We start from the raw sequence: 24,906 nt of genomic DNA, 5'->3' as shown, positions 1-24,906 counted from the left end.
CACTCCCTCCTGGGATGTCCATGTCAGCTCTGGGAGGATGGCTCTGTTAGAAAGCAAGTTCTTTCTCTAAGTCAAAGCCATTGGCTGACTTCCATCGTTTGGCCCCATTCTGACTCTCTGGGTCATAAAAGTCAGATCTATCATCTCCCGTTGGTATTCTCCCACCTCCACCCCACTATGGTATGGCCCACTGATTTCTTCAAGGTACTGATTGTGCCTCCTTCCAAGTCAGACTCCTTTAAGCCCAACACAGTTGGTTCTTGTTTCTTCGTGGACAAGATGTGATTTCTGGGCTCATCACCACCCTAGCTGTTCTCCTTTAAGTGGACTTCAGGATGTGAAGACTATCAGTTCATCCTGGATTTTCCACCCCAAGATCCCACTGGCTTCTTTTGCAGACTGCTGATTCATACTGAAGCATCTTAAATAAAGCCCATCTCATTTTATACTTGATGTTTACAAAGCCCTAGCTCCCCTAGTATGCATCAGTATAACTGGCTTTTGGATTCGAGTGCAGGAACTTAAATTTATCCCATTAAATGTAATCATGTCCTGACCCTGCCATGTATTAAATATATGAAGTTATATGTACCTACATGCAAAGAAATAGCAGGGAAGGATATTCACAGTGACAATGAAAAGAAGTTCGGGTCTCTCTGGATGGTGGGATTACTGATGTTCTTTCCTCCTGTTAATACATACCTATACCGTCAATTTTCTTCTCTAATGAATCTATTATTTTGTAATTTACCAAACAAAATTTTTTATCTCATATGAGCCAGACTATTTTCCTAGCCTGCTGAGGATTCTTTGAACTGTTTCAGGTGGAACTAGTCACTTCCTCTCGTGGATGCCCAAAGTACACATTTGTGGGCACTTCTGGCTAAGAAGGGAAGGGCAGAAGTGGAAGAGAGGAGGTTGGAGGTTAAGGCAGCAGTTGGCCATTTGAAATCAGTTGTTGTTTCCTTGGGATAAAAGTCTTCCTGGGACATGCTCACCGCCCCCCACCCCCCACCCCCACCACCACTGCAAAAAAATCTGTGATCTCTGCTCCTTTAGCATCTAAGCGTCCATGGCAGGGAACCCAGACATATTCTTGTAAGGCTAGACCCTCCTCCTCCTCCTCTCTTATCTAAGCTTCTCATGCTAAAGCCCCCTGGCAGGCAGCATAGCCTCATGGCTCTGAACACAAGATTTTGAGAGAGACAGACTGAAGTCTGAAACCCAAACCTGCCACGTGCAGACCACGTGGTATTAGAACAGGTTATTTAAGTGGACTCCAGGATGTGAAGATTAGCAGTTCATCCCGGATCTCCCAGGATTTTCCAAGATGAGTCTAAGTGTCCTCATCTAGAAAGGGAGAAAAATAATACTTGTCTGTAAGGTCGCTGGGAGAATTAAAAGAGATGTTTGCACAAACTCTTGCATAGTGCCTGGCACTTGCAGAGTGGCAATAATGGTCCATAGTGACAGTTCCCCTTCTCGACCCCCCTGCCTGGGCTCCATGCTCGGCTCTGCCCTATAGCAAATCCCATGAAGCCACAGCAGCGGGTAATAGCATCCTGGTGAGGAAACAAGCTTACTAACAACAGAGACCCTGGGAAAGCAATAAAAGCAAAGCAAAACGCACAAAATCCAAAACAAAAACAAAAACCCTCCCTGTGTTTGAGAGAAATACCTTTTGCAACATCAAGCCTCTGGTGTTCAGCCTCCTCATTCCTCTGGATAATTCTTTCCAAAAGTAGATAATTTAAAACAAAACAACAAAACAGAACGAGAACAACAAAAGCTTCCCATCACACTAAACAAAAGCACTGACTTTTTCCTCCCCGGAGATGGCAGGGCTTTGCAGGGCTTTTTCTTCCACTGAGCATCATCACTCATGTTTATCTCACAGCAGTCAAGGGACACTGTTTAATGTGACACTTCTGGGACATTGTCACATGTGCTGGGAAAGCCCAGGAGGGCACAGAGGGTGGCAATGGACAGCCAAGCACAGGATTGGTGGGAATCCGGACTTGCTGGTTCCTACAGGTTTCCTCTGCTCTGTCACCTGCTTCTAGCCTAGCACTGTGCCCTCGGCTGCTTATGAACCTCATGGAAATTTCCAGAAAGAAAAGCAGGTTTTCTCCAGGAGCCAGGACAGCAGTTCCACCCTCTAGAAGAATTGTGGAGAACGGGCATGGTGGCTCATGCCTGTAATCCCAGCACTTTGAGAGGCTGAGGTGGGAGGATTGCTTGAGGCCGAGAGTTCAAGATCAGCCTGGGCAACATAGTGAGACCTTGTTGTTACAAAAAAAAAAATTGTTTAAATTAGCTGTGATTGGCGGTGCGCACCTATAGTCCCAGCCACTCTAGAGGCTGAGGCAGGAGGATCGCTTGAGCCCAGGAGTTGGAAGCTGTAGTGAGCTATGATCAGGCCACTGAACTCCAGGCTGGGCAACAGAGCAAGATCCTGTCTCTAAAAAAAAAAAAAAAAAATTGTGGAAACAGCTCTATGCAAATTCATAGGAGGTTAGGGGTAGGCTTCTGGGGGCAAAGGGAATCTGAGTTATAAAATAGCAGTAATACCAGTGCAGTTTCAGTGTACACCAAACCAGAAATTTCCTCTGGTTCCCATGTGGGCCTCAGATGGGGGACACTTTTCAAAGAACATCTGAGAAGGGGTTATAAATAGCAGTGTGGAAGGATCCATGTCCAGGGGGCCTCTGAGGCACTGAGAAGCCTTTCAGCTTTTGTTGAAACTTTTCGTCTTCTACGCCTTGTTCACACGGTCAAATGTGCAGGCAGTTTCTGCAAACTCTGCATTAGAGAGGTGGCAGCTTGTACTGATGCAGAGAAATCTGGAGCTGTGAACTTTGGCATTGGAAATTTGGTTTGATGCCTTAGGCTAAGACTGGAGGTTTCATTCTTTGTGTGTTTTCAAGGTCTGGGGAATAATGTAAAAATTTGCATATTGTCTTTTAGTGTCTGCATAGCCGAGTCTAAGCATCTTGCCTGATAGCTACCCACTGGCTGTGCCAGAGTCCTCTGTAGCATTCTTGGTAGCCGGAGTTCATGCTGATGCCTGCTGCCCACTGCAGTGATCCCACCAGAAGCTTCACTTTTCCTGCTTTTTGAAACTGCAGAGCGGATGAGAGCCCAGACTCCCAGGACTGAGCCAGAGGATATCATGTCAGTTACCAATGACCCATGTACTCAGTGAAAAGATTAGTACAACTGATATTGACAAAGTTCACCAAGAACCCCTAAAACTCGCTCTGACCCACGCTTTCCAATGTTCTGCCCAGCAAACTATTACTCTACATCGAAAATATAAAGAAAAAAAAAATCCTGCGATTTAAAGTCATGAGGCTTTGTTCTTTTTCACATAAGAATAACGAGCTTGGGAAAGACCAAAAGATGAGCAGTAGGAAGAAAAACAAGAGTTGAAAACATTCACTCCGTGGGAGTAATTTTTTTCTCCCAAGGATAAGAGCTGCGTTTGGTCTGTGGGCATCACTGCCTTATCAAACGCTCAGCAAGATAAAAGGATGCGTAATGGAAATAACTCAAGCTGTGATTCTCAGCTGGGCTTTGCAGACATCTGGGGCTCCTCTGACTTTTGCATGTACAGGATGTCTGGGAGATTTTCAGATTTTGTGTCTTCATTTTGATAATTATCTAAAAATTAATATAAGCATTTTCTGTATTATCTCGATAACCAGGTGAGAACTGAATGTGATTTTAGGACACGTGTTTATGTTAGTGTCCCAGCAGCACTGGCTCTGAATAGTTCTACAGGAATCGTCACAGGGAAAAGAGAAGAGAGGAGAGATTTTAATATAAACATGTTTGTCTCTTAGGAAAGTTACCAGAAAATCAATTCCCAGAGAGCAGGGTTTCTATCTGCTTTGTTACTACTTTCTCCTTAGCCACGTCCTAGACAGAGGTAGGTACTCAATAAATACACGGTAAAGCAATGAATGGTGAGTCAGTATTTCAAGATACTTAGAGTACAGAAAAGTAGAGAGAGTATGAAGCTATCACGAGGCACAGAAGAACCGATGTGGCAGTTGGAACCACTTTCCCATCTGAAGCAGCAGCAATGGAGTTTCAGCGAGCAACGCCGCCGCCGAATCCAACGAACGCTGTTAAGTTAAATTTTATTTACTTTGCAGATTCATTCATATTTACTTATAAATTTCTTTCTATTTTATAGTTGCAATAGACCAATGAGCAAAAGCTATTTTATGTTGACACATATTTGGGAAACACTATGATAAAAACTACATTAGGTCAGCCCTGAGTGTCTGTGAGAATTTTTTTTTCTCTAGGATTCCACCTGTTACTTAAGAGACACAAGGTAAAAATTTGCAACACTATATGCCCCATCCTGTGGGACACGGCTCATGGCTTCCCTAGCTAGGAAAGTCAACCATGTCTCCAGGTGGCAGGCATGAATTCTATCCAGTGATCGAGTTGCTGCCTATGGAATAGAGGTTGTTTTCCTCTCAGTGGCAGCCGGCAGAGTTCAAGTTTAAAGGAGGTCCGGTGCCTTTGAAACACACTGTAGGTGTTAGCAGGTGCTAACCTTGCCAAGCAGCAGGAGGCCTTGTCTCGCCTTCGGTGCTCCAGAGGGCTGGACGTCAGGGAAAGGGTACTGAGAGTCAGACTCCGCTTGGCTCCCCATCAGAAAGAGTTATCCTGCCCCGGAACAACCTGTCTCCAGGGTCACCAAGCAGATACTGAGTGATTACCTGGACAGGTGGGTGGGCATCCACCAGGAGAGTGCATCCGGTGAGATTTTGATCCTGGAGGAATATGAACACCGCCCCCCGCCAACCATTTATTAGGGATGATAATACTAACTGGCTAGGCCTGGCAGCCCCCTGTGTTCTGGAACCATCCACAGCATCAATGATCCCTGTCTGGCTTTCTTTGCTCTTCTCCTTGGCTCTGTGAGCTTAGGCGATCCGTGTGGGGCTCCCGTATCAACGCAGCAGATGAAGTCAAGCCAGAGCCACGTGGGCAAGAGCCATCCCTCAGCTGGGGCCTCTCTGGGGAAAGACTGGAATCGGATAATAGGCCGGGACCCCCACTCATGCCAACAGGCAGAAGCCCCATGGCATGGCTGCCCGAGCTCCAGGGCTGGGGCCCCATATGTTGCACCTGTTTTCTCTCAAATCAGAGCTTTCGAGGGCAAAGGCTGTGGCATTTGTCTGCTCACCACGGTGCCTCACATTTGCTCAGTGTATTTTAGCTCCTCCCTCCCTCCCTGTCTTCTGTCTTTTTCCAAGAAGTTATAAAAAGCAAACCGCAGGAGAGGTATCCAGACATATTTGTTGAACTGAACTGAAATGCACCCCTGGAGTTCGGGGTGCAGCACTGATCCCCAAACTCAGGTCTCAGAAACTTGCCTGGGAAGTGAGGGAGCAGAGAGGCCAAGGCACTCAGAGATCAGTGACTGGGACAGGTGAGGCGCTGCTGGTCTGCTGCCCACCTGCCGGTCGGGGGCTCCAACCAGAACGCAAGGCTTGTACCTGGCAGTCAGCAGGTCTGGGCGCCTCGGTGCAGTCCCTTGGCTTGTCCCCAGACTGCACGGGCGCCTGGTTCCCTGTGGGGGCTCCAGGCCACTCCCAAGCCCATTCCCAACTGGCTGTCCGTGGGCCCTTCCCAGAGCAGGATTCCAAGTGCAGAGGAATGAGCAGAAATAGCACACGAAGCAGGGACAGCTCACTCCCTGCAGCCCTGGGAAAGTGGCCTCCTCTGCCGGAGCCTCATTTTGTGAAATTGGTATGTTTTTCAAGAATGGTAGAAAAAATATCAGGTAGAAAAAATATCAGATGGAAAAAAAATGGCTTCAGAACTCCACATCAAAAGGCTTGGAGTAGCTTACGACGGTGGCTTCTGGGCCCCATGGTGCTGTCTCTGTCTTTTCTATTTCTTGTCCTTCTCTAGCCTCCAGCATACGTCAAACCCTAAAGAAAACATTCGAGAAATAACAGAAAGATTCAAAGACATCTGCTCTGACGGCTTGGACATTTATCAGGAATACCATCTGTGATCGTTCTTTTCGCCATGGAAATTGAGGGGAAGAATTAGAGAAAAGAGAATAAATGGTCATGGCCAGGGGAGTGCAGGCGATTGGGTGAGGGGAGGGGGCTGGCGGTGCAGGAGGGAGACAGGACCAGAGCCCAGTCCCCTCCGCTGCACCTGCTCTGTGGCAGAGGTGACAGTGAGGGGTGGTCAGTGGATCTGTCACTCCTTGAGCTGTGGATGGTGCCAACTGCCAACAGATGGTGAAGGAATGTGAGATTTCTCTTGAGCTCAATGCTTGGAGCTTGCTGGCAGAGATGTGGGGGTCTCCAGAACTTCCAAATTCTCCCAAAGGACTTGTGACCAAACCCCCACCCCCCACCCCAGGGTCCTGCTTCTCTTTTCTCTCCCTGCCTCTCTCTGGCTTTGTCAGTCCCTCTTTTCCATCTTGGGCCCTGGCCACTCCCAAAGCCACCAGGCCCAGGCAGGACCCAGAGGGGTAAAGCGGGTGCTGACGGGGATGCTGCCTCACGCTGTGGCCAGTGTCCTCGGGTGTCCCAAGCCTTTGGAGCAAGCTGCTGACACTGGTGCTGATGTGAACGGGCAGCGCAGGCTCCGGGACCCTGGCACCAGGGCTGGAGCCGCGTCTCAGAGCACATCACGGGCCTCCTGGAGTCCCTAAGCCAGCACCCGCCACCACCCCACGAACAAGCCAACCCAGCCACGCTGCTGTGGTGTGGTGCGGCCCTAAGGGAGGGGCACTCATCTCTCCCAGGCTCTGGGACACCTGCCGACGTCCATAGGGCTGCTGCCTCAGGAGCTCGGATGGGCCCCAAGCGCAGCTCCGCATCTCAGCCTCTCCCCGAACCCCCGCCAGGGAACTGACGATCGCGAGCTCTTCTCGCCGTCACCCTGAGACTCTGGGATTTAAGGCTCATCGCTCCTCATTACCACACAGCAGCATTTTCTATCAACGTGCTCGTGGAGCCCGACCCTCACAGAACCCAAAGAAAAGTGGCAACTGATACGTGCGTGTGACACGGAAGGGGGCGGGTCTCCTGGGCTTCCTTGCAGGAAAGAGGAATGGGACAGTCAGAGCCAAGGGCGCTCCCTGCCCACCCCACTCTGCCCATTCCCCTGACAGAGGCCTGGCATCTTTTAGGATTTCCCTTTTCCACGAGCATCCAAGGGGCAGATGCCCCCACGATGGGCTCCCGGGGCCTGAGCTGCGAAATTTGCTGGAAGGCAGCAGGAGGCATGGCCAAGCCAGGTCACCCCGCGGCTCTCCTCCTCCTTGCAGCTTCCTGCACCAACCTGACCCTCCTGCCCCAGGGTCCACAAGCGGATTGGGAGGTGAGTGTCAGATGTCAAGTTCAGTCTGGCTTGGCGGTGGGGAGGCGTGTGCCAGGGCAGTCTGGCTTTGTCTCAGCCCCGACCCACGAGGGCTTTTTGCCTTCAATGAGACCAAACCCTCCAAACCAAAGAAACCCCTGCCACGTCTCCCTCACTCCGTGTCCACCTTTGGGGAACCAAGAAGCAAACGAGGCCGCTTGGGGAAGTGCTAACGTGTATTTATTTCACAAGGTGGGAGATGGGGCGAGGGATGATCACCAGTAAGATGCCACCAAATGAGACACTGTGAATCCTGCATTGAGCAACGGGGCAACTACAGGGTTTGGCTCTGGGCAGGGCTTGGCCAGGGACAGCACAGGGGAGAGCTGGGAACCGGCAGAAGGGACAGGCTTCCGTCAGGGGCACCTCCGGGCTGGTGACATGGGGCCCTCCCCCCGCACACTCCTCGGCAGCCCCGTCCCCATCCAGGAGAACAGTTATGCAGCAAGCCCGAGGCCACACAGCTGGGTCAGCCTCGCCACACGCTCAGACGCACACGCCAGACGCACACGCACACACCCTGCCACACACAGCACACGGGCACACACGCGCGTGTGCATGCACACACGTCCATATATTAACTCTGATTTATAAGTGCACCCTAACCAGAGGGCAATCGGAAAAAATTATTACTCTTAAGAGAGGAAACGACTGCCTTCTCCCCTGCCAGCCAGCGGAGCGTGGGGTGAAACGAGGTGAGCACAAAGCATCTCAGAGCTTCCTGGCGCCCTCTGCTATGCTGGCTTCAGCCCTTGAGTTCTAGATGGAGGCCCCTGGCTGCGCCCCAGGGCAGCTCCACTGGTCAAGGCTCACTACTCCCCGGCCTGGCTCCCCCTTGCTGGGTCCCTTGCAGCCCAGACCATCCTACGTGCTGAGACCGTTTATCTCTGGCTCCCTCCAGACACAGGCAGGAGAGCTGGCCCACGCACATTTATAGCGGCCTAGTGCCCAGGTGTCCAGCAGAGGAACCGTCAGCTCCTTCTGGAAATTTCCAGAGCTATAGTCTCCAAAGCTATCCTGGTGGGAAAGTTGAGGGTGGTGGCTGCCTCTGGTGTGAACAGACACCTGGGCAGAAGCAACCTCAGGGGAAACTGAGTCTCAGGGCCCCACAGCTTCCTCCAAGGAGGGGGAGCTCTGCTGTGGCTGAAGCCCCTGCGGCGTCCCACTGTGTTAGGGTAGAGTTCAGAAGCTGCTGCTGCAAAGGATGAGACACGGGAGGGGACCCCGCCAGTCCCAGATCCTGCTACCGGGGTGGGAGATGACATAGCAGAGACGTGGACAGTCTCACTTTCCGGTGCCAGGTCCACACTAGGGCTGCAGAAGCCACGGCTGGTTTCCTGGAGAAGGAGTGAGGGGCTTTTCCCGGGTGCACAAGCCTTGTGGGCAGCTGGATGCCGAAGGGGACACGAAGTCTCCGTCTGGGGCCCCTGTGCTGTCCCAGAGAAGCCCTGGGAGGCCCAGCGAGCGCCTGTTGGCCCCTGCTGTCTCTCCACCCGTGTGGCTGGTCCAGAGGACGGACGGACCAGCTATGTCCTGGGGGCCAGGCTACGGGGTGCTGGCCCCTTCCCTCTACTTGATGGAGTTCTTAATGGTCCACCTCTGTCCCGTGCAGCTGCGGAGGATGAGGTCGATGCCAGCCAGGCCGCGGTTCTCCACCTCCAGGCAGCGCCCTGTGCCCTTGTTCATGATGGCGCCATTCTGGGAGGGGAGATGGCAACGGGAGGGGAGAGAAGGAGACAGAGACAGAGACAGAGACAGAGGCTTAACCACCACATTTCCTGGTGCATGGCTTCTCGCAGGGAACCAATCCCACCGAAAGTCTTTGCACAGCGGGAGGGGTCACGGGGGCTTCCTCTGCAGACTCTAAAGTCACAACATGAATAAGCTTCACCGGGTTTGAGGGGCTGAACCAGGTGAGGTGCACTGGTGGGGGATGGGCTCTGCAATGGGAAATTCCTGGGATAGTCGAGGTCGGACTTTCTCAGCCCTGCCGGCTGTGGGGACTTAGCACAGTTCAAGGAAATCACCCTTCACTCTCTGTCAGGAGTTTTCAGAGCCCAGCCAGTCAAGTGCTGATGCAGGAACTAGGAGGGCTGCTTTACACAGAACCCCCAACGGGTGCCCCTGAAAGTGCTTTGGGTCCACGAGCCTGGGCCCGGGGCTGGGAGGCCTCGGTTCTGGGTCGCCCTTTGCTGGGGACCCTTGCGGAAGCCCGCAGCCTGGGCACCTGCTCTGGGTGCTGACCTGTCCGTGGGGCACGCACCTGGATGAAGTTCCAGCGCTTGTACAGGCTGCTTTTGACCTTGTCACAATCGAGGAGCTGGGGCAGCCGGCTCTTGGAGTTGTCCACCAGGCAGCGGGTGTCAGGGAGGAGCGTGGTGGTTCCCAGGGCGCCCAAGTGCAGGAAGCCTTCCTTGGTGTAGCGGGCAAGCTGTGGAGAGACCAGAGCGGCAGGGAGTGGGAAGGGAGGCAGGAGTGAGGCCGTGAGGGGAAGCGTGGCTCAGGTCTGTGGCCTCACCCCTCCGTCTGTCAATACCACAGCCTGGCCTACCATGCCAGTCCTGTCATGCACCCGGATGCCCAACTCCCAGGGGAGCCCTGTTCTAGAAAGGCCTCGGGAGCTACCCTCTGATTTTTCCTAAGTGTGTCCTCAGTGTTTGGGGACTCTTGCCATCTGTTCAGCTAATGTGGAAGGTGGAATAGGTGAAGAGAGCTGGTTGTTTGCTTTCTAAAGCTTGGCTCTGCTTCCAGCTGGCTGGGCCACCTTGAACAAGTCACTCAACTTCTCTCAGTCTCCATTTTTCCTCATTTATAAATGGGGCTTGATGAAATCTACTGCGCCGCAAAGGGCCCAAAGAAGCAATTCACTGAAAAAGAAACAGGCATTAAACAGCATTCAACTTCATAGATAAGAAAAGAAATAAAAATCTAAAACAACAACAAGATACCACATTTTTAAAGAGATTGTTCACATTTCGGCAAGGTTAGCCTGAGGTGGGCCCTCCCATAGTTGGGTTGGCGGGAAGGTAAATGGCTGCAACCTTTCAAAAGGGGGTTTTTGAATATATACTTTGTGCTTTAAAAATGTTCATTGCCTTTGACTGAAGAAATCCTCTTTTAGACATCTACCCCAAGGAAATAATCAGAGTTGAAAACAAAAGTTTATGGATAGGGTATTTACTGCAACATTATTTATAATGGTGAGAAAGCAGAATTATTCCAAGTGGGAAAGACAATCCTAGTACTTACTTTGTGCTCCATGTACGAGAACAAATGCTAGAAGACTGGGGTCAATTGCAAAATGACCATGTTCTTCACTTTTCTGTACACTCTTAACAATAGGACTTTGCTGAAATTTCCACGTCCCTGTCCCTTGACTATTGGTTAGCCTTGTAACTTGGCTGACGGGATGGAGTGGAAGTGAGGATGTGTCTGCTCCCAGACTGGACCTTTGGCCTTGCATGCATCCATTCATTCCCTTGGAACCCTGCTGTCCCCACGGCAGTAAGCACGGGCTGGCCTGAGGGAGAATGAGAGATGTGTGGCCCAAACGATTGCCACTCGGCCACCAGACAAATGGATGAGGCCAAGCTGGAGCAGGCAGCCCTCAGCCAACCTGCCAGCTGCTGAGAGGAGATGCAGGAATGAATCCAGCCCAAGTCAGCCTAGCCTGCTCTAGATCACAGAACTGGCCAGCTGACTTATAAGCTCATGAGCAATAATAAATGCATATTGTTTTAAGCCACTAAGTTTTGGGGGTAGTTGTTATGCAGCAATCGCTAACTGATACAGAGATGATGTTGCCTGGCAACCCTTCCCACCACAGGGCCAGTACTAGGCTAGTGGCCTCCCCTCCCCTACCTTCCCTCCCCTGGCTGCCCGTGTTGTTTAAGAATCATTATTCTCATATAAGAAAATGCTTTCACCTGTCTTTCATGCTCCCGAGAGGAAGGGACTGTTCCTAATTCATTCATTCCTCACTAGAAGCAAATCACAGACCAAGTGTTCAAAGCATATTTGGGATTGAGCACATTGTAGATGTGGTGACTGTCATCATTTTGAAATGGCAGCCAGTTAAACTCCACAAGCACGTTTTGAAGCGTCCTGTGTATGCCTGGCCTGGGCGCAGGCTTCCGGAAATATAAGGACAGGGCTGTGTCCCACTAAGATGCCTCCAGTGTAGGCTGGTACGGACAACGTGAGAGGGACACACGATTCTTCATTCTTGTTCTCACAATCCTACATATGAGGTGGCTGGTGATCATTAATATATAGCCGGTGCCTACTAAATTAAAAAAGAATACTACTGGCTAGCATGCATGGAAGGCATACTCTGCATCATTTCTAACCATTGTATGGAGAATAAATAATGTAATTCTCACAACAAGAGATAGGTTCTATTATTCTTCCTATTTTATCTATAGACAAGGAAACTGAGGCATGAAGACATCTGGTCGCCTGGCTGGGTCCTGGCCTTGTTCCTTGGGTCCCTGGAGAGCCAGTGGTTGGCTGCCCTGGCCTAGCAGCTGAGCAACAAAGGGACCCCCTCCTCGATTACTGGGGGATCCCCGTTTCCTCCAGAAAGGCTGGGCATTTCTGCCCAGGAATGAAACAAGAAGGTAGCTCTACTCAGGGACACGAGTGGCTCTTCTCTGCCGGATAAGATTCTCTGCAGGGGTTCTCATCTCTTGGTGAAAGCTGCTCAGAAACTCTTGGCTTTGATCCCAAAAGGAGAGCCTGTCTGGTCCCCTTGAACAAGTGACAGGGAGTTTATTAAGTGCCCTTGAAAGAGATGCGGTTAACGTGTGCTTTAAACCCCGATTAGTTCCAAATCAGAGTAATTGTTAGAGGCAAAATGGTAAGAAAATCAGACGTCCTCCCTCCCCTTCCCTGAACAATGTCGCCCTGAATATATTTAAATTCACCAAATGCAAAGTGATGGATGACAGCAAGCTGCCTTTATGTTCAGGGGAAAGATATACACAGCTGCTTATTGAAATTATGAATCAATCTATTATCCAGCAGGCAAATGAGCAGCGTGAAGAACATTAATTAACTGAGCATATCTGTGACCCAGATGTTTAAAGAGCGAAGCTAAATGCCACTGGGAGTTAGAGGTTCTCCTTTTTGAGATTTGTTAGGGAGTGAAACAGTGAGACCCGGGATGCCAGCCACAAGCCATGCAGGCATTGGGGTGGGCAGGGCAGGTGGAGAGGACCGTGGGCGGGGTTTCTTTTCTGGGGGGAGGCATCTTCTCACACTGAAAATGCTAGGTCGTGTGCACAGGCTCTGCTGGCCTGGCCGAGGGGCCAACACTTGGCTTCATTGATGAGGAAGTCAGGAGACGGGTTCTATGCTCTGAAGGATGAGAGGCTAAAGTTAGGCCAAGAGATCTCACATCTGCTTTTCCTCCATGAGGCAGAAGGGTGATGAGCCCTGAGACCTGTTGTCAACCAAATCCCCCCATTTTGCCCCAGTCCCGAATCAGGAGCTTTCATGGTGTTGTCTACCTACGTGTCCCCCACGCTTCCCCCCCCCAGCACCTCTGCTTCCTGTCCTCCACACGTTCAACGAGCTTTCTTGCCTCCAAGACTTGCTCCAGCTGTTTCTCTTTCTGGAGATGCTATTTCTTGGCCTTCTTCTAGAACAGCAGTCCCCAACCTTTTTGGCACCAGGGGCCATTTTAATGGAAGACAATTTTTCCACGGACCTGGTGGGGGATGGTTTCAGGATGATTCAAGTGCATTACATTTATTGTGCACTTTATTTCTATTATTATTATTGTTATACATTGTAATATATAATGAAATAATTATACAATTCACCATAGGTTGGGGACCCCCACTCTAGAATGTTCTGACTTCAACTCTCCTAGGCCTCAGTGTGATTCTCTTCCACGATGTATTCTTTAACTCCTCCAGCCTCTGGTCCTCTCCTCGCAGGTCTTTGGAGCAACTGGATTCACGTGCTCTAGTGTCTCCCTTCAAGGCATGGTTGGGCCTCGTCCCCTCATCTTGACTATTTTATTATCCATTTACCAGTTGATGGATATTTAGATTGGTTCCACTTTTTGATTGTTACAAACAATGCTGCTATGGACATTCATGTACAATTTTTGTGTGAACATTTGTTTTCGATTCTCTTAGGTATATACTTACAAGTAGAATTACTCATTGTTGGATCATATGGTAACTCTATGTTTAACTTTTGGAGGAACTGCCACGTTGTTTTCCAAAGCAGCTGCACCATTTTACACTCTCACCAGTAATGAACTAGGGTTTTAACTTCTCCGCATCTGGCTACCTCTTGCTATGGTCTACTTTTTTCATTCTGGCCATCCTAGTGAATGTGAGGTGGCCATTACGGGTTTGGTTTGCATTTTCCTAATGATTAATGATGTTGCACATCTTTTCATGTGTTTACTGGCTATTTTATATCCTCTTTGGAAAATATATATTCAGATATTTTGCCCATTTTTAAATATTGCATTATTTATCTTTTTATTGTTGAGTTGTAAGAGTTCTTTATGTATTCTGAATACTAGACCTTTTTCAGATATATAATTTGTAAATATTTTCTCTCACTCCGGAGTTTTTTTTCCACTTTCTTGATAGTGTCTGTTCAAATATAAAAGTTTGTAATTTTGATGAAATACAATGTATTTTTTCATTGGTTTCTCCTGATTTTGATGTCATATCTAAGAAACCATTGCCAGGTCCTAGGTCACGAAGATTTATCACTATGTTTCCTAAGAATTTTATAGTTTTAGCTTTTATATTTAGGTCTTTGATCCCTTTTGAATTCTTTTCTCTATACAGTATAAGGTAGGCGTCCAAATTCATTCTTTTTCAGGTGGATATCTGGTTGTCCCAGCAGCATTTGTTGAAAAGACTGTTCTTTCCCTATTGAATTGTCTTGTCACCCTTGTAAAAAAATCAATTGACTGTAAATGTGAGGGTTTGCTTCTGGACTTTGAATGCTAGTCCTTTGATCTCTATATCTGTCTTTACACCTGTACTACACTGCTTTGATTATTATGGCTTTGTAGTAAGTCTTAGAACTGTGAAGTGTGAATCTTCCAACTTTGTTCTTTTTCAATATTGTTCTGGCTATTCTGTGTCCCTTACATTTCATATGTATTTTAGGATAAGCTTTTCCATTTCTGCAAGAAAGGCAGCTGGACTTTTGATAGGGATTGCATTGAATCTCTAGATCGATTTGGGGAGAATTGTCATCTTAAAAATATAAAGTCTTCTAATCCATGAACACAGGATATCTTTTTTACTTAGATCTTTAATTTCTTTCAACAATGTTTTGTAGTTTTCAGTGTACAAGTTTTGCATTTCTTTGGTTTAATTTATTCCTAAGCATTTTATCCTTTTTGATGCTGTTGTAAATGGTATTGTTTCCTTAATTCCTTTTTCAGAATATTCACTGCTAGAGTAAGTGGTGTCTTTAAGACACCTCTGTGACCACAGACAGCCACCCTGGTACCACATGGTCACTCTGAACTATGGGCTCTGCAAGTCCCTCTGGCTCCTGCTTTCACAGGGCTGGGGCCGGGTGCCGACTGACCATGTCCATCGCAGGCCCACATGCCAACTGCGCGTGGGCCTCTCTCACCTTTTCGTTTACCTCCTGTGACTCTCTGTCAGCCAGCACCCCTCCAACCCCTGCCAGAGTCTAGGCTTTCAAAAATGTATCCTTCCTCCTCAATCTACTGTTCTGGTGTCCTGGGCCCTCACCGCCCTCAGAAAATCCTACTTCCCATTTTGTTGAAAAGTTACCTCCCCTACTCCTCAAAACATGTCTCCCTTTACTCTTTGGCACTTCCCTCAGTCTCTGACCCCTCCTCACTCTGCTGATACCTTAAGCCATTATTTGTTTTTTCATTTCTTCAATCAAGCTATGACCATAACCAGATCTTTGTGTCCATAAAAATCTTCTCTAGCCAGAGCTCTACTTACCTCCTAATTTTACCCTTGAATTTCCTCTCTTATTCCTTAATGCCTTGCAATTTGGCTTCACTACTTCATTGAAATTGCTCTCCTGAAGGTCGCCAGGATCTACCGTCAACTTCAATTACTTTTTCTTTGTCTTTCTGCTGTGCACCGAGTATGGGCCAGATGCTGTGCCAGGTGCAGGTGATACAACGTCTCTCTCTATACTCACTCCCTCGGGGATTTTTCCATTTTTAGGGCTTTCAATAGCATTTACATGCTAGTGTGGCTAATTGTGCCAAATTTCTATCTCCAAACCAAACTCTTCTCTCAATTCCAAATCTGAATATCCAACTCCCTACTTGACATAGCACTTGGATGTCTAATAAGCATTTTAATTTATATGACCCAAACTGAGCTCATCCCTCTGTGTAACACACTCATCCAATGCCTGCTCCATCTGGGTAATGATAACTCTATCTTTCCAGGTGCTTAGGCCAAATATTTTGGCTTCTCCCTTTATTTGCCCCTTTCTCTGACCAACTGTATTCAATCCATTACCAAACTATGTCCAGATTTCACCTCCATTGCTACCTCCCTGTTCCAAGCCACCTTCATCTCTCAAATAGATTAGTGCAGTTGCCTCCTGACTGGCCCTCCAGCTCCCATGCTCGGCTTTTCTGTCAATGTCATATCCAGAATGATTGCTTTTAAAATATTGTATTATTTAAACTCATGTCACTTTAAATAGCAGTCAGGTCATGGCATTCCTCTTCTCAAAATCTTTTGAAGCCTTCCCATTTACTCAAAATAAAAGTCCAAAATTTTTACAATGGACTACAAGACCCAATGAAATCTAATAATTGCTCTCTAAGCTCAACTCCCACCGCTCTGCCCCTTGCTCCCACTACTCCAGCCACACCAGCCTCCCTGTTGATCCATGACAGACCACGCCTGCTTGTGCTCAGAGCCTTTGCGCTGGCTGTTCCTTTTTTCTTCAATGAATGCTCTTCCCCCAGATACTGGAATGGCTCAATCCCTCAACTCTTTCAAGTTTGTGTTTCAAGGTCATATTCTTGGTGAGGCTTTCCCTTGACCTCCACCATTTATTCCCTATCTCTTTCCTTGCTTTATTTCTCTCCTAGTACCTATTATCTTCTAATAGACTAGTTTCCTCACTTATATAGTTTGTCATTTGCCTCCTTCTGCTGGAGTGTGAATGGCATGAAGGCAGGAGTTTGTTTCTCTTCTTTGTTTACTGGTCTATCCCTAGTTCTTAGAAGACTACCAGGCACATAGTAGGTGCTTGATAAATATTTGTTGACGTCATGAGTGAATGACACAGTACCTGCCTTCAAGGTGCTCACAGCTTACTCAGGGAGGCAGGCAAGTGAAAAAGCAATGATGATGAAGCATGAAGTATTGCTACAACATGCACTAAGTGTGTTTGTACAGTCAGAATGGGATGGGCTCCAACCCAGAAGACAGAGGTCAGGGATGGCTTCCCAGAGGAAGGGGTGTTGAAGCCAAGCTCATGGAAGCAGCCAACTAAGCAAGTAAGAGAACATCAGACCAGACCAGGCAAAAGGAGCAGCAAGTTCAAAGGCCTGGAGGCCAGAGGAAATGTGGGGTTTGGGAGGATCCAAGCGTAGCTTCTACCACGATGGAGTGCAGAGGTGGGGAGCAGATGAGACTCCACCAGATGAGCACAGCAAGCTCGACTTTATCATGAGTTGCCATCTGAGTTTTTGGTTGACCACCCTGGCCGCGGAGTGGAGAGTGAACTACAGTGAGGCACGATGACGACAATGCAGGAGAGAGGAAGACAGATCTGAGGGGTGCACGCAAGTAAGGAATTATTCTACCTTCCCAGAGAACGGAGTCTTTTATCATCATACCACACACTTCATCTTTAGTAACGCATTCTGTTTTAAAGGCCACTTTGTTTGATATTAATGAAGTTGCCCCAGCTTTCTGCCGTTTAGAATTTGCCTGCCATACTCATTTACATCCTTTCGCGTCCAACGATTCCCTCTCCTTAGGTTTTAGATGTGTCTCCTGAAAACAAAATACAGCTGGATTTTCAAAAATCCAAGGTGACAATCTTTTAACTGCAGAGTCCAGTCCATTTGATTTTATTGTGATTAATGATATATTAGGCCTTATTTCCAACATCTTTCTTTGTGCTTTCTGCTTGTCCAACCTTCTCTGTTTCCTTTTTCTCCTTTACTTGACTTTGTTTGGATAGGTTGTGTTTTGGTTTATTTGTTGTAATGTTATCATATTTCATTGTTCCCCTCTACAGACAGATTCAGAAATTACACTCCATTTCTAATATTTTATTGTTTACCCTTGATATTTAACCATTGACAACTTAGAAAAATCTAATTTTGTTCAATATCTTAACATCTGCTTCTCTCCAATAAAATTGAAGCACATTAGGATAGACTGAATCTGATCACCTCCTTTAATTGTTCAGTATTTTAGCTATATCTCCCTCTCTCCCCAAAGTAGACATCATTCTCATTATTTTATGCAGGAAACGTTTGCTTAGATTTACTTAGATGTTTATAAATTTCTTTGTTGGTAATTCGTTCTTGCCTCAAGACATTCTTCTGGAGCCATTTTCCTTCTTCCTGAAGTACATTCTTTAGAAGTTCCTTTGGTGACTAGCACAGCAAACTCTCTCAGATTTTGTTTATCTGAAAATGTCTTGGGGTAATTTGTTAGGCAGCAAAACCCCATTGATATAACCATTTCCTTGTGAGCCTAGGTAGGCTTTAAAATAATGCTTGTTGCAGTTTATCTAGAACCTAGCTATGTGGTAGTGGGGGGGCCTTTGAAGTATCTAATCTGCTCGGCTACTGGAAGCTATCTCACTCCCTTCTCTCTACGTGCTCACCCACAACATTATGGCCAAGCCACTGTCTATGGAATTTGTCCCTCGGTACGATGCTCACTGCTGCCAAGGTAATCCCGCTACCCAGAGGAGAAGGTGAGTTCACATGGCGTGCTCCACCAAGGAGCCAATGGGTAGTGCTTCCTCCTCTGAGTTCACGGCTGCCTGGAACACGTAGCCCCTCACTCCTCCTGTGTGGCCAACAGGCGATCCGCTCCCTGTGACACACCCAGAGTTCTGGTCTCTCCCCCAGACTAGACTTCCAAGCTTGAATCACCTTTCCACCCTTCCTCTTCCTCATACTCCTCACCTGCAAATGTACAAGGCTTTTGATTCCTGCCTCCCTGTGTTTCCTCCTAAAAGTGACTATTCTGAGACCTGAACTGCCGCATGGCCTTTGTCACTGGTCTTACTGCTTCAAGCTCTCCCAGTTCTCATCTACTCTACCCATTCCTGCAGGTTCAAATCAGATCATTCCCTGCCTCTACCTTCCATTGCTTCCCTGGCCCACCAACTTAAGGATAAAATTTTTACCATGATCTTCCACTATATGGCCCAACTTACCTTTTTGGGCTTAACTTTTGTTTTCTGGCATAGTCTGACAGATGACCTGGGGTTTCTCAAAAACACCCAACAGTGCAGCCTGCCTTCCCTGTATGGAGGACATCCCCACCTACCCCCACCCCATCTCCACCGGCTCTATATTAGCCCCGACCCATGTGTGATTCTTTCAACTTACATAATTGTGTATTTCAGGAATGTTTCTTTCTTTGCTACAGGTTTTTGTTATTGTTGTTGTTGTTTGGGAGACAGAAGCATCCTACCAATTGTTACACAGCATAAGGACCAAGAAAAGGATCGTGCAAAAACCAAACGCTCTATAAATGTCTTTTGAATTGAATGGGATTATTCTAGGTTTGGCTGCCGGCCCCAAAGAGAGAAATGAATGTCGTTATCCACACCCTAATGCATTAGGAAAAAACCCTCTGAGCTCAAATACAATTAATTCTTATTTAGGGGAAGAAAGAATTTTCTATTTGAGATGATCTAAGAGACACACACAGCTATTAACCCAAATTTAACAGCCTTGAAGGAAAACCAAAATATGCAAGTTATAGCCAGACAAACAAAAACCAGACAAATAATTATGGAATGACTCTGGAACACAGCAAAATCCATCAGATTATTGATAAAAATACTGCTTGCAATTGCTTTCCTGTTAAAGGTCTTTCTCATCATTTTAAAGTCAGGCAGTCACTGTAGAAAACCATAGATAAATAAAAAAATGCAGTTTTTCCACCTTCTACTCAGGAGACAGAGAGATGTTTCCATTGATTCAAACCTGCTTGGAAATAAATTCATTTGTTTATTGCTTGGTTAAAGTCCACAGGTTTCTTACGACTGCATACACATGTGCATACTCTTAAAATCAGCAGACTTTCTCCTTCATTGTCCTGGGCATGTGGGAAGTGGGGCCAGGCAGGGAAGAGGCAGGCCAGCAATGAGCAGGAGCCCCTCCAGGCTGGCCCCGGAGCTAAGACCCAGCCCCAGCTGTGCAGGATACAGGCCTGGGAAGACACTCTGTCTCCACTGGCCTTTTGACATATATAGAGAAATATGCCTTTGGAGAACCCCAAAGCCAGATCCCAAACTGAATATAGAAAAAGACAATGCCTCACAGTGGACAACTGGTAGCTGCCTGAGAGTTGGGATCAAAGGGACACGAGGAATTGTTGGGGACGTGGGGATGGAAATGTTCTGTATCTTGATCAGGGAGGCAGCTTCACAGGTCACACACCTGTCAAAACTCATCAAATTGTATACTTTAAATGGATGCAGTTTATTGTACTTATCTTACGCTTCCATAAAGTTGATTTAAAAATATATCTGGGAGCTCAGAAGGCAGGCCAGGGAGTCAGATGGTCCCTGCAGGCAGGGCCAGCTCCTGGGGGTTGGGACGGTCCCTGGGGCCTCCTGCCCCAGCCTGCTCCCTTCCACCACATGACTCAGCATGCTGGGCGCCAACATGCTGTTTCCAGAGAATGCGTTTTCTACTTGGGATGAAGGGGAGACAATCTTGTACCACAAAATGTTGGGTTGATTTTCCTTCAGAGGCAGTTCCAGGAGTGGATGGATCGGGGGGTGACAATGTGGTAGGGTAGGGGGATGGCAGGGTCTGGCCCACATGGCCTTGTAGACAGACCTGGGGGCCTCCTGGTGTGGGGAGCAGAGGACAAGAGCTGGAAGAGCCGAATGGGCAATGGGCGAGCAGATGGGATAGCCCACCCTGACTTCCCAGGGATCAGGAGAAAATTCCTAACCATGCCCATGAAGCTCACGCCTGACTGCCAAATTGGTTAAGGGAGCAGACTATTTCTCAGTAAGACAGATCACTGATAACATGCATTTCTTTCCTGCCTCTGTATGTGAAATGGGATGGTAGGACTGTAGCCCGGTACAGCGTGGAAGTGCCAGCAAACACCAGCTCCCTTCTCAGTTTGATCTAAGTGAAGTCTGCACCTCCGCCCACCTCCTCACCTTCATTGGCCGATTAGATCTGCATCCCTGGCCTTGTGCTGTCACCAGGACAGTGTAATGGTTAAGGGTGTGGACTCTGAAGCCTACTTAAGAAATTTAAGCTCTGCCACTTAATCATTTTTTGACCCTGGGCTGGTTGCTTTAGTCCTACGGGACTCTGCTTCCTCATCTTTTAAAAAATGGTCATAATTACAGGATTACCTCATAGGGTAGTTACGGAGATTTAATCAATTAATGAGAAGAGTGTGTGTGTATACTTGTTACTATTATTTTCCCTGATCTCATCCACCATTGGATAGCCGGGGTCTTGTTCCTGCTTCACCAAGAACTTCTTTTCTTCCCTGTAAATTCCAACATGGCCCCAAGTGCCCAGTATTTCCTGGCCCGAGCCCCTGTCCTGCACTTGGCACTCAGCACTCAGGACTTCCTGCTGACTCCCAGAGCCATTTTCCAGGGTGGACGCCCAAGTGCTTCAACAGTGCTGCTGATCAGCCAAGCACCCCCAGGCAGCTCCCCTGTCATTGGGGTCTCTCGGGCTGGGTCTGTGGGCTGCCTGGGTCAGACCTGCCCCCTGCTCTGCCCCTGCCAGCCTCCTCCCTTCCCCCACTTTGATTCCCTGGTTTGGTCCAGACCCTATGTTCCCTTGCCTGGAATAGACCAGATGCCTGGAAGGACTGGGCCTTGGATTAGACTCTTAGAATCACAGCTCTGCACCCCCAAAGCCACTCCTGTGCTGCACTCATGCCCCTGGGCCTTAGTTCTCTGGGCCTCTTATCCTGGGCTCACTGCTCCTTCGCACTTCTTGGGGATGAGGGTGGAGGACGTTCTGTCTGCTTTCTGCCCTGGCCTGTTTGCTGACTAATCCCTCTTACTAGAAGCCAGCCTGGACCAGCCTGGACCATGCTGGACTTTGGAGCCTGCTTCCTTAATGGAGGAGTTAGAGGTGGCCTTGGTGATGATGTTCCCATGTGAGAGTGTGTGTGTGGATGCTCTGAAATGTTACCAACCCTTGAGATTCGAGTCTTGGTCCCCAACATCATGGAGCATCCACTACACTCCAAGCTTTGTTCAGGGTCTGCCCAGTCTGTCACATTTTTATTTTTAACCAATGACAATTACCCTGCAAAAGTTGGTGCACGTCCCTTTTTTTCCTTCCACTGAAGAGACTATATTTGTTTCCTTGAGATTCTATTATAGAAGACAGAACTCCCATGGGCACAGTGGCTTCTCTGTCCTTGCCTTGTGGACCTCTCTAATCAGATGGGTTCCTCTCTGTCACCTGAGCCCACGAGCATATCCTGGAGTTTGTGGCAGGCTGTGTCCACCCCGGGCTCACACCATGGCCACAACACAGCATCAGGGACCCTTCCCAGCCCACAGCTAATACGCCACTGGTGCGCCCTTTGCTCAATAGTCAACATTTCAGATCACCTACCATGTGCCGCACCCTTCTCTACCAGAAAGTTTATTTCCCTGGAATTCCCCAGAAGAATGTCTTTCCCTGGAATATGGGGTCTTCAGCATTGTAAGCTCTGCTAAGTGAGCCAGAAATTGTAGTTCTCAGAGGGGTAAACCATGGTAGACAGGTCAGTTAGTTTCTGAGCTCATAAATTTCCATAGGGGAAAAAATAACCTAAATTTCTGCTCCAATATTCCATAATTACACCCAGGGGAAATATAGTGCTTGGTACAGTTTTGTTCAAATTAAGATGACAGAACATTGACTTTCTGAGCATTAATCCTCACTGTTGGCTAGATTTTCTGCTAATGTTTTAGACATGTAAGGAGCTCCTTTGGGTTTAGTCTTTCTCTCCTCTTCACCCTGCCTTTAAATGTGCTCTCAAGTTACAAAGCTCCCCCCCCCCCCCCCCGCCCTGCCTTCTTGCCTTCCTTCACAGGTAGGCTTCCTGAGGAATGTTCTCTCCATCCTGTCTCCCTTCCTCTCCTGCACCCACCGCCATCTGGCTTCATTGCCACACTCCACAGAAAGTGCTCTCTTCCGTGGTTTCTCTGTTCCTGCAGGGAACACAGTGTGGCCTTTAGCTTGCCGGACCACTGGGTAGCAGGATTGGACTCTACTTTTCCTCAGTGGGTGTCACCAGCCTTTCTGGGGTCAGCTGCTCTGGTTCTGTTGCCTACTAAACGTGGAGTCATGTTAGGGTCTGTCCTAGAACCACTGCTCTGCTCTCTCTTATCATACAACCTGGAGCCCCACCCACTCTGCAGCTGTGTCCTCAGTACCAGGTGGACAGATGTTTAGCCGCCTACAGGACATCACTGTTGGAATTCCCAAAGTCTCCCCTCCCCAAACTCATGATTCCCCCCAAAAGCCATGTCCCCAATTTCAGCAAATGGCACCACTATCTACCATCCAACTAGGGACTTGAGTGTCACCTTGGTCTCTCACAGCCGTTCCCCCTGAGCTCTCAACTATCACCTTCCACCAATGTGACCTCCTAACCAGTTTTTTAAAACTTTTTATGTTGAAATAGTTTTCAATTTACAAAAAAGCTGCAAAAATGGCACAGAGAGTCTCTGCATAGGCTTCACCCAGTTTATCTTAAAGCTAACGTCTTATGTACATATAACCGCAGTATAAATGATCAACACCAGGAAATTAATGTTGGTTCGGTCCTATCAACTCATCTACAGACCCTGTGGGCGTTTCACCAGTTTTCCAACTATGTCCTTTTTCTTTCTGAGGTTCCCACCCAGCATTGCATGTGGCATTTTGTTGTCCTGTCTCCTTAGTCCCCTGGCTGGGACAGCTCCTCAGCCCTTCCTTGTTTGTAACGACTTTGACACTTTCGAGGAGTACTGGGCGGTTATTTTGTACAGTGTCCCTCCATTTGGGTTTGTCTGGTGTTTTCTCATGATTAGACTGAGGCAGTTATCGTTTCTAGCAAGGAAACCATGAAGGTGATGTGTCCTTCTCAGTGCATCCTACTGGGGGGACATTTGTCACTGGTGGTGACGATATCCATCACTTGGTCAAAGTGATGTCCACTGGGTTTCTCAAACATAAAGTTACTATTTTCCCTTTACAAAGGGAGGTACTTCAAAACTATGCAAATATCTTCCCACTATGCAAATATTTTCCCCCACTAATTTTACCATCCATTGATAGTTCTGGACTGCAGCAATTATTACTGTGATGACTGCCCAATGATTTTCTATTTCCCACATCCCTTCCAGATTTAGTAACTGGACTTCTGCCAAAAGAAAGAGCTTTTCTTTTCCCCCCATTTATTTAAATCAGTAGGGACTCCCAGATTTTTTTCTTATTATATGGTTGATGATCTAATGGTATCATTATTTATTTTGTTGCTCAAATAGTTCCAGATTTGGCCATTAGGAATGCCTTCAGGGTGGCTCCTCTGCTCTTTTGACAAGCCACTTTTTTTTGTTGTTTTTTTTTTGAGAACTCCCTTTTATTCTGGCACTGTGAGATTTTTTCCAGGCTCAACTTGTATTTTCCCTGCCCCATCCCTGGGATCGTCAAAAACCTAAGCACTAGATGTATCCACTACTGCTGGAGTGACACTGACTCTAGGCACTTGCAGGACAAGGAAATATATGTGTGTATAGCAATGTACACATTCATTTTTATTTCTAATATATATAGTGTATATATAGTATACTATACTTGTATATAATGTGCATACACACACATGCATGCATGCACACACACACACACACACACACACGCATACCACAGTTGACTCTTGAACAACATGGATTTGAACTGCTCAGGTCCACTTATATGTGGATTTTCTTCCAGCTCTGCCACCCCAAGACAACAAGACTAACCAACCCTTCCTCTTCCTCCTCCTCCTTAGCATACTCAATGTGAGGACGAAGACCTTTATGATGATCCACTTCCACTGAATGAATAGTAAATACATTTTCTCTTCCTTATGATTTTCTTAATAACATTTTATTTTCTCTAGCTTGCTTTATTGTAAGAATATAGTATATAGTAAATTTAACATACAAACTATGTGTTAATCAACTGTTTATGGTTTACGTTATTCGTAAGGTGGTCAACATTAGGCTATTAGTTAAGTTTTCGGGGAGTCAAAAGTTATACTCAGATTTTCAACTGCACAGTGTGGGGCA

At 47.6% G+C, this 24,906-nt stretch overlaps 1 protein-coding gene across 1 annotated transcript in view; it reads right to left on the bottom strand.

The window, feature by feature from the left end:
• Nucleotides 1–7,571: 7,571 nt before the first annotated feature.
• Nucleotides 7,572–24,906, bottom strand: part of WBSCR17 (Williams-Beuren syndrome chromosome region 17) — a 404,099-nt gene continuing 386,764 nt past the window's right edge. The window contains exons 10-11 of the mRNA XM_012640253.1: nt 9,674–9,841; nt 7,572–9,108 (exon numbers count right to left, since the gene is read on the bottom strand). Of these exons, the coding sequence (XP_012495707.1) occupies nt 8,980–9,108; nt 9,674–9,841 (297 nt within the window). The 3' untranslated portion in view covers nt 7,572–8,979. The remainder of the gene's footprint in view (nt 9,109–9,673; nt 9,842–24,906) is intronic.

This window comes from Propithecus coquereli, unplaced genomic scaffold, assembly GCF_000956105.1.
Source record: "Propithecus coquereli isolate 6110/MARCELLA unplaced genomic scaffold, Pcoq_1.0 Scaffold150, whole genome shotgun sequence".
Lineage (NCBI taxonomy): Eukaryota > Metazoa > Chordata > Mammalia > Primates > Indriidae > Propithecus > Propithecus coquereli.
The sequence above is the reverse complement of the archived record's forward strand: the minus strand, read 5'-3'. Positions and strand labels throughout refer to the sequence as shown.